Source organism: Limulus polyphemus, unplaced genomic scaffold (genome assembly GCF_000517525.1).
Source record: "Limulus polyphemus unplaced genomic scaffold, Limulus_polyphemus-2.1.2 Scaffold821, whole genome shotgun sequence".
In the NCBI taxonomy this organism is placed as follows: Eukaryota; Metazoa; Arthropoda; class Merostomata; order Xiphosura; family Limulidae; genus Limulus; species Limulus polyphemus.
Window position 1 is genome coordinate 206,835 of NW_013666431.1, and position 14,149 is coordinate 220,983.

Here is a 14,149-nt window from a genome sequence, read left to right on the forward strand (position 1 = left end):
ATATATATATATATATATATATATATATATATATATATACCCAAGATATAAAGCATTTCAAAAATTATGAAGAAACCATCAAGCAAGAGTTTTCCTTATAAAACTAGAAATAGATAAGTTATTCATTCCATATTTCCTGATGATGTAATCTCTTTATAGTGTGTAAAAATATACCAGGCAACTTTGGCTTCACAAATACAAGCAATTACAGAAACACCACAAAATGTGACATAAATCTCAAAGAACAGAAAAACATGCACAAAGTTGATAAAAAAAAGATTTTAAACACATATATATATGTGATAAATAATATAATAAATAACAATATCAGTTCAATAGAATTTAGTACAGTTCAATTACTTGCTTACCACCTGCCCTATTTTACTTTCTCAGAGTACATATGCTCACTTCGCTGTGGTGGTGTGAGTGTTAGCACCACACACCTATACCACTGATGCTAAAATTGAAGTTTTGTAGAATAACTTTACATACTTTTCAATCAAAACTTATAAGATGTGTATAATGTACAGAACTTAACTGTCATTCATCTGCTCCAAATTGTAAATTTAATTTTTATCAGACAGGTACAGATGAAAATTAAAACCCCAAAAATTCAGAAACATGCTTTTATAGTTTCATTTTCAAAACACTATGAAAGTAATTTTAACTCGTATTTAATATCACTTTATATTTTCAAATGTTTATGTCTGAACTGAAGATAACTATTCAAAAACAAATCAAAGTTTGAGATTTTTTTATCTTATACAACATTTATACTGGCTGTAAAAAAATGCTTTATTCTAAATTCATGCAGATATTTTTAGTCTACTGTGTGATAATATCTTTATGACTGACAATTAAGTTTTGAAAAAGAAAGATAATATTCGATCACCATTATGTTTCAAAAAGAAAATAACTTGATGTTAAAAACACTAACAACATTTTGTAATATTTTAAAATCACACAACACAACTACTCTCCTATTCTAGTGAATGTTACTAGAAGAAATAAACACAGGTAGTAAGCACAGTAGGTACTGAATCTCTTAGCTATAGAATTTTAATTTTGCTGATACATAATTCTACAAATTAGTCAGCAATTTTGTTTCAATAAATATGTGTTTAATTAACAATTAAAAGTGAACAATTGGCCAAAAGCAAAACAATCATTCCATAAATTTCAAAGAATACACAAAAAAAAGCAACAAGGATAAGGGCCGGTAAAACCAGCAGACAACAAAACTCCACCCATTGATTGATGGGTGAACTAGGTGACATAAATCCAAATTTTGATGAAGAGTGCAGAACCAGAAAATTTAGCAGAAGCATGTAGTGAGAGAGCAAAAAGCAGAGTTTTTGTCAAGTGAAGTTTTTGGTACTAACTTTTTTCTTCTTTACTTTGGTAAGGGGTTCGTTGGAAAATTTAAAAAGGGACACACTATTGTCAGCTTGGTTTGAAATTTCCCCATCCTGAACCATTTGAGAGTCTTTCTGCTCCATATGGTGTTCTTTTTCTCGAATCAGGATTTTTTGCATCATAGATTGCTCTCGCTCTTCCCACAACCACTCTGAGAGCATCTGAGTCTAGTAGAGGATCATTTAATTTCAAACCAGAATAAAAGTTAGAAAATAAAATTTCACCAATCACATACAGTAGCAAGCAACATTATTCAAAAAGCACTAAATTAAAAAAAAACAGTAAGAAACTAAAAAATATTTATCCAAAGAAACAGCATAAAAATACATTTATAATATCTACTTTAGCTCACATAACTAATGCTTGAGCATACAAAATGAAGATTCTGACAATGTAAATAAAACTGATCTCTGTCTGTTACAGTAAATGTTGAGCTAAAGAAAATCTAAATTGAAATTTTTTTTTATTGTTTAAAAATCAAAAATTATGAGTTTTAACTTCTTTTAGCATTGTGTCAGAAAATTACAAGTTAAATAATTTTATTTTTAGAGTGAATTGAGTTATTTAAAAAAAGTGCTTAAATATGATTTAAATTATGAACTGCTTCACTAAAAACTATTTAAAGGATTTTGTTCAAAATTATATTTAAAACTACAATGAGTATACTGGAAGTATATTTGTGATGATTTAAACACAATTTAAGAATTTTGTTATAGAAATAAAAGCTCTCAATGTAAAAAGTATACTTAGAGATAATTTACCACCTTTAATCTTTATGTTATTCAGATTATACAGGTATTTATTTCCAAGACTTAGATAATTTGATTATGTGCACTTCTAGGCATCAAATTAGCTTAGTAATAGCATATACTGCTTTTATTACTGTAGAAACTAAAATGAATTCAATAGTAAAAATAGACTGTAGTTTTAATTTTTAACATAAGAGGTGGATTTATAACAGTAAGCCTATTATTTTTCAGATTTGTGTTGTTGCATAAATCTCCATAAAAATTCGTAAAAAAGTTTTTAATTGAAATAAATATGATAAAAACATCCTTTTTTTATAGATGCTATACCTGAAAATAATTAAAATATGGGTTTAACTTACGGCTGGGTGGGCATACACAGCTGTCCACAGAACAGGATGTTTACGAGACAGGACAATTGGCCTGCTCATTACTGGAATGTATTTCTGAAATCAACAAATTGTTTTTCTTTTATGAGTATGAAACCTTTTACCAGAAATAAACTAACTTAAATTAACACACATAAATCAATGAGTATGGAAAGACAACAGATTGAGAACACAGCTAACTGAGGCCAATCAGGTCATCTATTCGTAAAAAAGCAGAATGTGTATATTAATGTATGTACAGAATGTGCCAAATCATGTTTTTCTAAATTAAGTCAAAATCTGATCCTTAGCTTTCTGGTAATTAACACAAATTACAATCACTGTGTTACAATTAATATTAAATAGCTAAAAACTGTAATTTACAAATGTTGTAGATAAAGAAATCTTGTTGATTATAATATATTGTTATGACAGCGGAAGTCACAAGATGCTGGTAACACGTAATGAGTATCTCGAACATTCCTGAAGGCTCGAGTGTTTGCCAGACGCCCTCTGTTTTGTATATATAAGACCGGCGAGAAGTGACGGCATAGACAATTGAATAGCAGACAGGGAGATAGAGACAGATAATCGAGTCAAGCCGTAAGTAAAGTGTGTAAATCATTGTGTATTATAGCATGTGTTTAAGTTAAAGTGACTGTGGAAATTATGTGTATTGCAAAGTTGTATTGAGAAAGAATAAACTAGTTTTATTTAAGAAAGAACTTGTATCACTGAAGTTCTTCCGAAAGAATTTTTACGGGTAATTAACAAACGACCAGAGGCGTAACAATATCATGTCAAAAAAATGGAAGGATTATGGGTAAATTTTTAAGGGTAAGTAATCTACTTGATATGGACAGTACATATCAAATTTCTAAACATTTTCAGATACTATTTTATATAAAGATACACCTATGTAAGTACTTATTTGTATTTTACAAAAATATTATTTGTAGTTTAGTGTGAAACTAAGCACTAGAATAGCCTGTTAATCTCACTTGAACATGGAATTTATTCACAATAATTGTTCAATTTCACTTTTATATCTTATTGAAAAACTTAGGTCTTCCATATTTTAACATACGAGTCTTAGGGCTAGAAACAATGAAATTAAAAAATCGTTAAAAAAATCAAATTTTATCTTTATTGGGAAAGGGAACACTTAACATACTAAATATATTTACTTACTTCAACCTGTTCTCTAGCTTCTGCCAGTGTGGCCACATGGGTATAGTAGCCTGTGTAAAACGTAAAGTTTATGAAATTCACTTATAGATGACAGTGCTTTCATCAATCATGATGAAAGCAGAAATAAATTACACACTTAGAACTATTTCTGTTGAACACAGAACCAAAATATTTATCATTTAGAATGCTTTTACTTCTTGCCTAAGCCAAACAATTAATAAATCATCATATAAAACATTATTTACTACTAAATACATGTATCGTGAAAAACAAAATACAGGAATGTGATATTTTTGTTGATAACCTAAGAAAAATAAAATAGAGAAAAATATCTTGTGAAAATTCAAACTTTCCATGGGAATACAAATTACTTATGTGATCAGTATTACAGCATTGTCATTATTTACAGGCAACTTAACATAACATAATGTTTTGGGACAAAATGAGACCTATTGGTTCTCTTGGCTGTTTTATCCTCTAAACTAAATTACAAAAATTAAAAAAAAAAATCTTAAAGCCAGCCCTTATCATTTATATACTTATGAAGTTTTTCTTAAAGTCACTTAAACTTACTGCCTCTACATCTCAAGGCAACCCATTCCAAAGGCCAACCACCCCGTTAGAAAAATGAAACTGTCTTAGCTGAAGATGACTCCTACCTTGCCAAAATTTATATTCGTGTCCCCTAGTCCTATTATTCTCACTGTTAAATATGAAAAAAGATCATGCATCAACACTATCAGTTCCATTTACAATCTTAAACACCTCAATCAGATCCCCCTAACTCTTTTTTTCTCAAGAGAAAACAATTTGAGAGATTTCACCCTCTCCTTGTATGACAACCCCTTTATCTCAGGAACCATTCTAGTAACCCTTCTCTGAACCCTTTCCAACAATTCAATGTCTTTCCTAAGGTAAGGAGCCCAAGACTGAACACAATATTCCAAATATGGCCTAACCAGTGACCTGAAATTATAATCTCTTTAGACTTGTATTCAATATTTCTGCAGATACAACCTAAAATCCTAATTACCCCACCACTAGCAACAGCACACTACTTGGAGACTGATTGACTATTACACCAAGATACCTTTCCTTCATAACACTATTAAGGTTATTCCCATCCAAATTATACTTAGAATTCAAATTATGATAACTCACATGCATTATCTTACATTTATTATAATTAAAACCCATCTGCCATTTATTTGCTCAAATGACTAAATGATCTAAATCCTTTTGTAAATCACCAGCATCCTCTTCACAGCTAGCAACACCCAAGACATTCTTATTGATTTTTCAAATGGCTGTTTTTTGTTTGAAAACAAGTTGCATGACCATTAATTTAATTCTCTTTCTTATTCATTTCTTAAATGCTTGAAAACAAGTTACATGACCATTAGTTTCTGTTATTTTATTTAATTATTAAAAAGTTGAAAAGTCACATACCTTTAAGTTTCTGTTTCTTTGTGGTTTACACTATGGTTATAAATATGTCACAAGACAATTAGTTTCTGTTCTTTCCTGATTTAGTTATTAAATAATTGAAAACAAGTCTCTTGGCCATTAGTTTCTGTTTTTTGTAAGCTTACTGCGTAGTTGCAAAAAAAATAAAATAGCCAGTAACTTATTTGTTGTTGATACAATCTGTATGCAACTATTTCAAAAAACCAGACATCTCTGTTTCATGTCAATTTACCAGAGATGGTCATATGACAAAAATATGTATTCTCATGTCGTTTGCCATCTGAATATTTAGAACCATTCATAATGTCTCCTATTTTAAATAAAATAAATTCTTATCCACTCAAATAACAAAAGAAATTTTAACTTTAAATTGTTATAAAATGCTAAAGTTACAAGTCCATATTTTGTGGTGCAATGAAAATCATTGAAAAAAAGGCTTTCAACAATGAAATGTTTTGTCTACTTACCTCTATTAGCACAAGCCATCCAGTTCACTTCCCTAATGTCAGTGACTTCTCGACCAATGAGGTAGGTGAACACACGAACCTATCAAAATATTTAGAACAAATTCAGTTATAAAAAAAAAAAATTTAATTTATTTCACTCATACTGCAAGATCTTTTGTTATTCAACTTTGTTACATTAATAAATTTAGAGAACAACAAAATGAAGGAATTATAACATTTCGTATCAGTCAAGTTTAATCAAAATATCAGACTATACATGGTTGTAAAATACCGTCCAATATAACAAAAATTAACAAAGATAGTAACATACACACATGAATGTAACAAAATATAGATTTTTTTCCCACTTAATAGAAATAAACCCCTACCTAATTTGAAATTTGTGGTCATGACACAACTATTTTACAAAGCGGTTATATGTACATTTCATTAACTTATCCTGCTAGCATTTCTATCCATGGAACATCTGTGATAAGTGATAAGTCTGTGTAACAAACTATGGAACACAGCAAGTTTGTGAGGCTTATCACTGTACCAATTGTTGTTTAAAAATTAAAAGCCATAAACTTAAAATCAATATACCCACATACTGTACCAAATGATGACAAAAAAAAAAGGTTTGAAGATAAGCTACATTGAAAAAACCTTCTCACAAAATGTATAACACACTGAACAAAGAAATCTATAGACCGGCCTTCTACTGTACAAAGAGTCTAGGCAAAATATTGCGCAACAACAAATACAAAATCAAGATGTACAGCAACAGTGGTGTTTACCAGTTAACAAGACTGCAATAATGTATACATAGGTCAAACCGGATACTCCATAGAAACAAGAATTAAAGAACATTCTAGAAGCATGAATTTAAGGAAAATGAATTTTGCATCAGACCTTATTGAAACTAACCATCAATTTGATCCTGAAACAAACTGTAAAATTTTGCATATCTGTGAAAAAGGTAAAAAAACTAAGTAGCCTGGGGATTTTAGAAATAAACAGAAGCCTAAAAACAAATCCAGAAAAAAGTTCTAAACCACCAAACCAGCAAGCTCCTCCCCACTTCTGATCCCACTTGTCTCAAGGTGAATGTCAAGATTACTTCTGGTTCTTTGGATAAACATACATATAAACCTGTTTACAAACAGTACTGACGGTTTCAGGTATCAATCATAAAATATTTAGTTTTTATTCAAACACATCGTGATAGAATAAGTACTCTACCATCACTATTAGACAGCCAAACATCATGATTTATGAATATTGTGTTCATTATATATATATAACATTATTATGATATTCAAAAATAAATATCTGAATGTAAATGTCCCATAAAAAATTTTAAATGTTCTAAGGTTTATAAAATTTCAGTTTGTGAACACCAAGAATGATCCATCTGGAGAGAGTTAGTGATAGATATAACTGGTTCTTAGAAATTCCCAGAAACATCTACAGCAGTTCACATTGTGTTAATTTAATTGAACTGCTTACATGAGTTTTAACCCCCACTACAAAAAAAAAAAAAAAAAAGTCATGAAACTCACACTTCAGTACATTTATCTAATGTACATTTTACATAAAAATACAAAATCTTGATCAATGTTGATTTCTCTAACTGCTCAAACATTTACACTGTATTTATGTAATCTGCTATTACCTCAAAAGTAGAAGCATAAAATACGCACCGGAATATTTGGCCAGTTGTACTGACGGAAAATTTCTTCATAGGTATAGGGGGCACCATCAGTAATCAGCATTATTGCTTGATTACACTGGCTCCCTTGTCCAGTCCGGTTGTACTAAAAAAAAAATGTTTTACTCATTTAAACTAACCGAAAGGGATAATACATTTGCTTATTAATTAGAATGTGAAAATTATATTTTCTGGAAATAGCTAATGTATGTATACAGACATTTTTCAGTTTCTCTTTCAGTATTAGCAATGTAGTGTTGTAATGTCATAATCATGTTAGGTCTCTCTTTAATACATGGGCCAGTATGTTATTCATCTAATGATTTCTACCTTTTGTAATATTTCAAATGCAGTCACCAAGCCAAGAGTAAAATTGGCAATGTTTCTGGTATCTAAGGTCTCCAGATGTTCTTTCAATTCCTAAAATAAGAAAAAAATTCAGCAGAGGGAGATTACCAAAGATTCTTGGTGTAGAGAAGCTATTAGCTTCAAGAATGCTGTATTACAGAGATAATAAAATAAACTTGAAAGATCGTATTTGGAAAAACACAACTGATGATGATAATTCATACACATAGCTATCAAAGATTAGAATTATGATTACCATTCCTGATGCAATGGTCAAGTTCTTTAAGAATCAGAATAAATACAGAAAAAATGTGAAAAATACAGAAAGTAATGAATGTGATTTGAGGAAAATATTGTTCTCAAAACAAAAATACAATGATCTATAAATTATCTTCAATCTGATCTACATTTGCATAGTAAAAGGCAAAACAAAATCTCATTATAAATCAAACATTGTTTTGGTTATAACAACAACAACAATGAATATTGGATTGTTTTTCTTGGCCCCAGCAACAAGGCATAATCTCTAGCAAACAATTACTACTCCTAGCCTATCCATCTCATCACTTCAAAACCTAGATAAAAAGAGTCAAAATGCTGGGTTTGTGAATTCACACATGAACATCCTTCTGTTTCTAATCCTACACACATTGGGACTGGCTGCATAAAGTACACATAAGTTCACATATAAATCACCCACTTTTTCTTTTTATCAAAACAATATTTATAGGTATTAGACACTTTCATATAGTAAACAAATTATAATAATTACACAGTAAACTGTTTTGTGCAATACCAACACAACAAATTCTAAGGATGCAACACATAATTAAATCACTCTCGGGTACCTGTTGTAAAAATGTGGAAAGGTCATCAGTGACTTAGATATGCTTATAATGATACAAAATCATGTCAAGTTTCACATAATATGTAACATATATGTGATAAAATACTCAAGTTTCTCCCTGTGTCTCAAGGACAATATATTTTCACTATAGAATATTATGAATTATTTTTTGATATGGAGAAAACATCTTTCAGAAGAACGTAAGCTTACTCGAATGTTCTGTTCATTGGCTTGCACCAAGGAATTTTCAAAACACGGAACAACGGGTTCAATGATATCTGAAAACTGAGACATTAAAATCATAAACATTTTGTTCTCCTAGACTAAAAAGTCTACAGCAAGTTTGTCATCAAGATTATAAAAAATAATTCAAATCTACAAAATGAAAATAACAACTTCAAAATCAATCACTATAATTTTAACCAGTGATTCTCTACGCACATGACTAGACCTATTTCACATTCAACAAAGTGGTTAAATAACATACATGATGATAATTTCTCTCTTTTTCTAAATTATAAAGTTTTCTCAGAGAACCTCCTATCATTGGTATCTAGATTTTTTAAAAACTTACTGTCATAGTTACGTTCAGAAAAATTATATCAAACTACTTAAATATGACATTAACAATGGAACCACTCTAAGCTCAGCTAATGCTTGGATATGCTCCATTTTACAAAATCCCAGCCATAAACAAAGCAGATATAACAGACATTAAGATATCTCTGATGGTCAATTTCACTAAACTTCAGCCACGAGAAACCAAGTGCAACAGCCATATAGGTGCTTAATTTCACTAGATTTTAGCCACAATAAAAAAAATATGACAGCCATTTAGATACCCCTTATGCTTCATTTCACGATACTTAAAACCACAACTAACTCTCCATCATCATGAATTTATATCACTAACAAGTTAAGGTAAAGATTATGCTCTATTAGACTGTTTGTTTCTTTGTTCTTAAGCACAAAGCTGCGCAATAGGCTATCTGTGCTGTGCCAACCATGGGTATCGAAGCCTAGTTTTTAGCCTTCACTCTTACTGCTGAGCTACAAGGATGCACACTATTTGTCAACAAAGTGCTTTTTACTTTTTAGGTTGAAGAATTATTGTGAACAGTTAGTACACTAACTTTAATATACAGTCACTATGTCAGTAAACACTCTTAATAAACTAACAATTGAGTTTTGGTTTTTGGTTCCCTTTTTGAATGTTAACATTTTACTGTAATTCAATCAGTTTAATTAATTCTCTCTCTAATATCCTTTTATTAAATTTGATGTTAAGTGAAAAGTTTTATAAAAATATGTAAAACAATATTTCTGGAAGTTCTTAGATGTAGAGATAATCATGAAGCAATTGGACCACCAAATTCCTTCTTTGAGTCTGAGCTTTTATTATTTGTGCAGATACAGTATTGCACAGTTGTGCAAATGTATACGTATGTTCATTCTCTTTTTGAATAATCTGAAATTATACACATTATTTATGATCTTTACTTCTCTTGAGTCTCACTCTTGTACAATTATTGGCTAGTGATACAAACCTGTTATTTACACATTATCACACACGAGAAAAACTTTTCAAAAATAATCAACTAAATGTCAAAATTCCTGAATAAAAATAGTACTTCACAATTCCACCTTACAAGCATTAATCACTAAATTACACACACATTTGTGGAATATTTCAGCTTTATTTTGTGATATTAATTCACCTAAGCTTCCTATGTGTGATAAAACCTTTTACAGATATAGTTTAACCATGATTAAATATCTTGTTCTTACCCTTAGAATTGACAAGTAGTCGTTGTCACTTAGTGTGTCCAATATGCTGAAAACAACATTTCTTGCAATCTCCTTCCGTAATCCAGTCATAGAACCACTTCCATCTAACAATATGACTACATCTTTGGCTGAAGCTGCAGTCTGGACATACCTATAGTCGGATACAAAATACATGAATGAAGTTTCTATCAGAGGCTTAACCAAAATTTAATGACAATAACATCATTTTCATTATGAATAACACACACATAATGTATGATCCCTCAAAACCAGAGGCAAAAGTAGATATTATATAAAGTATATCTAGCACTGACAAAGGGAAACAGAAGATTACTGCAAGCAAGTTGCTTGGGTTAATTTAGTGTTGTACATGAGATACATAAGGATATTTTAGTTATTTATTTACAATTTTTCTTCAGAAAGACATTATAGTTCATCAACTGTGTTATTTTTTGTAACTACTAATCCTTTGATGCTTTATTTGATTTAATACACCATAAGTGAATATTAAACACTGCAAGGCTTACCAGTGTCTCATGCGACAGTCGTAAAGATCTGGCCCCTCTGTCTGAGGCCATTTCATAGCTAGGCAAGAAGTAAATCAATGAATTTATTCAATTGTACAAGAATAAAAATATACAATGCACACAAACATACACACATGCATGTATACAAAAAAAAGTCAGAATAAAATATTCATTAAAACAAAACAAAGTTGTTTAAGTTTTATTGTTCAAACTAAACATGTTATTTGAAAAATCTTTCAGTACAAGTATTACCATTTTTAGGGGAACTGCAATTTAAATAAATATTATTAAAATTTCTCAAATTTAAATTTTTGAAAAAATTATATAGGCCATGAACAAAGAAAAGTTAGAGGAGTAAAATACTTAGAACAACTATGGCAGCATATCTAATATATTGGAGTTGAAAATTAAACATCTGTGTTTACCTCACTGATAATAAAAATATATTGTCATTAGAAGTCATTTTCAAACAGTACCTTTGCATTATAGCATTTTGTATAATACATACTTGTAGTACAATAAAATGCACTGTACATGACATTTTAAATTCTTCATGAAGAACAAACTAGCACAGAACTCAGCATGTTAATAAATAGTCAAAACATTTAATATTATTTTAACTGTTTCTATGATTCACAACCTATTTCATGTCATTACTGCTACTAGCACCAAACAGAAATTTTGCCTTATTGATTTTTTATTGTATGTCAAGGATGTTATTTGTTATCTTGAGGAAGGAAAGGGTGTGGATGCTATTAAGATGTCATACAAAAGATTAGCTACAAAAATCAAACTATTAGGGTTTAGGAAGACGTGCCCTAGTTGATGGAATTGCAGGATGTTTGGATGGAAGAAAGTAGAAGGCTGTTATTATTGGAGTCCAATCAAACTGGACCCTTGTTAATAGTGGGGTGCTTTGGGGATTTAGTGTCATTAATGATACTGATAGGAGCATAATTTCTAAATTTTACTAATGACTTTAAATTGTTGGGTAATTCTAGCTATATTACAAAATGTATTATAAAAGGTATTACAAAATTACTTTGATTAATCAATAAGTTAGACAAATATTTAACAAATGACCTTTAGTTATTGTAAGTGTTAGGCTATCATAACTTGTATCACACACTTAACATTAGAACCAACTCATTAGCGAGACTAAAGAAAAGATTCTAGTAATAGTGGGGACAAGTCACTCAGGTCACTGATTCAGAGTTCTGTTGCTAATTGTAAAGGTAATAAAATTTAAGGGTATACTTATAGAAATATTGATTAAAAGTTAAGAGATGTAATTATCTCTCTATACAGGTCTCACTTGGAATACTGTGTACAGTTACAGTCTTCTTATCTAACAAGGAATATTGATTTATTGGAAGTGGTTCAGATGAAGGCTATAGCTACCAAGATGATTCTGAGGATGGAATGATTATCTTATGGAGCTAGGTTAAGATTTCTTAATTAACTCATTTTATCTTGATGAAAGAAGAGTAACAGGAGACCTTATTGAAGTTCAAAAAATTAGCTGGTGAAACAATAATATAATGGTCTGATTTCTTTTTTGCTACATTATATAGAGAATAGGGTTAAAGAACACAAATTCAAGATTACAAAAAGACAGGCTAGACTCCATTTAAGACTGTTTTTTTTTCTAAAATGAGTTGCTGTCAGTAGTAGTCAAAGCCAACACCTTACAGGAGTTTAAGAAATGATAATTTCCAGAGAAGTAAAGAGTTTGTTTAAAATTTTACTTTTCTCAAAGGTGAGCGTGCAAGGACAGCCGTGAAGGGCTAAATGGTCCCTTGTTATGTTTTTTTTCTTCTTAGAACTAGGCAATAACAGATAAATACATAAATGCACTCTATAATAGATTAGGAGATCTAATTTACACTTGATTTTAACTATGAAAATAACATGTTTGACTCATTTCACAATACAAATAAACTTAGACAAATACTGTTTTCTCATTTTACAATTTTAACAATGTTCTATTATGTAATATCATTATTCACTGTTTCTGTACAAAGTAATAATGACAAATAACAATAATAAATTTGTAAAAATCTGAATGTAATTGAGGTAAGTTTTAAACTGTTCAAGTATTATATATTGTTGTGATGAGCTCTATCATTGGGCAAGTTCTTTTGGATTATTTAGTAAAAAAGTGCAAAATCCAGTCCAGATAACAATAATGAATTTATTTATTTCTTTAATAATGTTTACTGCAGGATATGTTCAACTTTGATACAAGTTGAAGGCCCAAATTTCACAAACAATTTCAATAAAAACTGTGATACTAATGTTATATATGCCTAACTTACAAATAAACTTACTTACAAAATTCCCTTGCTAACAATCACATTAAATCTCATTAGTATTGAACTGAATCGCTCACTAAATTCTCAATAACTCACTAGTTAACTGCTTCATTGAATCTCGTATTTATATTATACGCGTTTTCTACTTATTACCTGAAACTTCTTTTTCATAACGTTATGTGCTCTCTGGCAAACAAACATCTAAATTAAACTATAACTTAAAACAATATCCTACGTTTCAAACAGCTGTCGTTAAAGGATACAAAGCTATTAAAGTAAACACTCTTGTACCCTGATAACTGAATTTTTTCTACATTATTTGTTCCTGTATTGAAGCCTTCTTACGTGGGCTTGACAAAATAAATCTTATATATATATAAACTTTACATGATGCTGCTAATAAGTACGTTTGACGTTGAAGGATAAAGGTAGTTTATGTTGAAGTTTTAGTAACTCCCACATCATTATCGAGCAACAGTTGCCTTTACTGCTCGTTTCTTAAAATCAAACTATTTACAGGTAAAGTCACGCATTTGGGTCTCCCTAAACAACTATTACTGTACTTTTCCATGCATATTTTTCTTTACTTCCCTTCAAAAGGTTATAATCGTAATCGTTGTTAAATGTGCCAGTTAACGACAAAACAAAATTAGAATGCAGCATGTGTTTTCCAGAAGTGACTGACCAGATTATGGTATGTTATGTTTTGCTCTGGAATTTTTCTTAAGTTAAACTGTATATTTTAACGGTATATATGGTGACAGCTGAACACTATTGCTCAACTGTATGTACGTCCACATAAAAACATTGACAACAATTTTACTTCTTTTTGGATTCTTGTTCAGTAAAAAGTAAAATAAAACAAAACTGTGTTTATAGTGTATAAAAAAAGACACAAGCTCCGTTGCATAACATATTGTTGCGTCAGCGAGTCACATGACTACAGTGACGCCACGTTTCTAGAACTATCCCGTATCTT

The 14,149-nt window shown here is 30.1% G+C and overlaps 1 protein-coding gene across 1 annotated transcript in view; it reads right to left on the reverse strand.

Moving 5' to 3' along the window:
- The window catches only part of LOC106460714 (voltage-dependent calcium channel subunit alpha-2/delta-3-like), a 214,017-nt gene that overhangs the window by 37,879 nt on the left and 161,989 nt on the right, over positions 1 to 14,149 (reverse strand). Inside the window, exons 7-15 of the mRNA XM_022387493.1 lie at positions 10,856 to 10,913; positions 10,329 to 10,479; positions 8,751 to 8,825; positions 7,676 to 7,765; positions 7,338 to 7,451; positions 5,656 to 5,734; positions 3,722 to 3,771; positions 2,525 to 2,608; positions 1,383 to 1,583 (exon numbers count right to left, since the gene is read on the reverse strand). Coding sequence (XP_022243201.1) covers positions 1,383 to 1,583; positions 2,525 to 2,608; positions 3,722 to 3,771; positions 5,656 to 5,734; positions 7,338 to 7,451; positions 7,676 to 7,765; positions 8,751 to 8,825; positions 10,329 to 10,479; positions 10,856 to 10,913 — 902 coding nt within the window. The remainder of the gene's footprint in view (positions 1 to 1,382; positions 1,584 to 2,524; positions 2,609 to 3,721; positions 3,772 to 5,655; positions 5,735 to 7,337; positions 7,452 to 7,675; positions 7,766 to 8,750; positions 8,826 to 10,328; positions 10,480 to 10,855; positions 10,914 to 14,149) is intronic.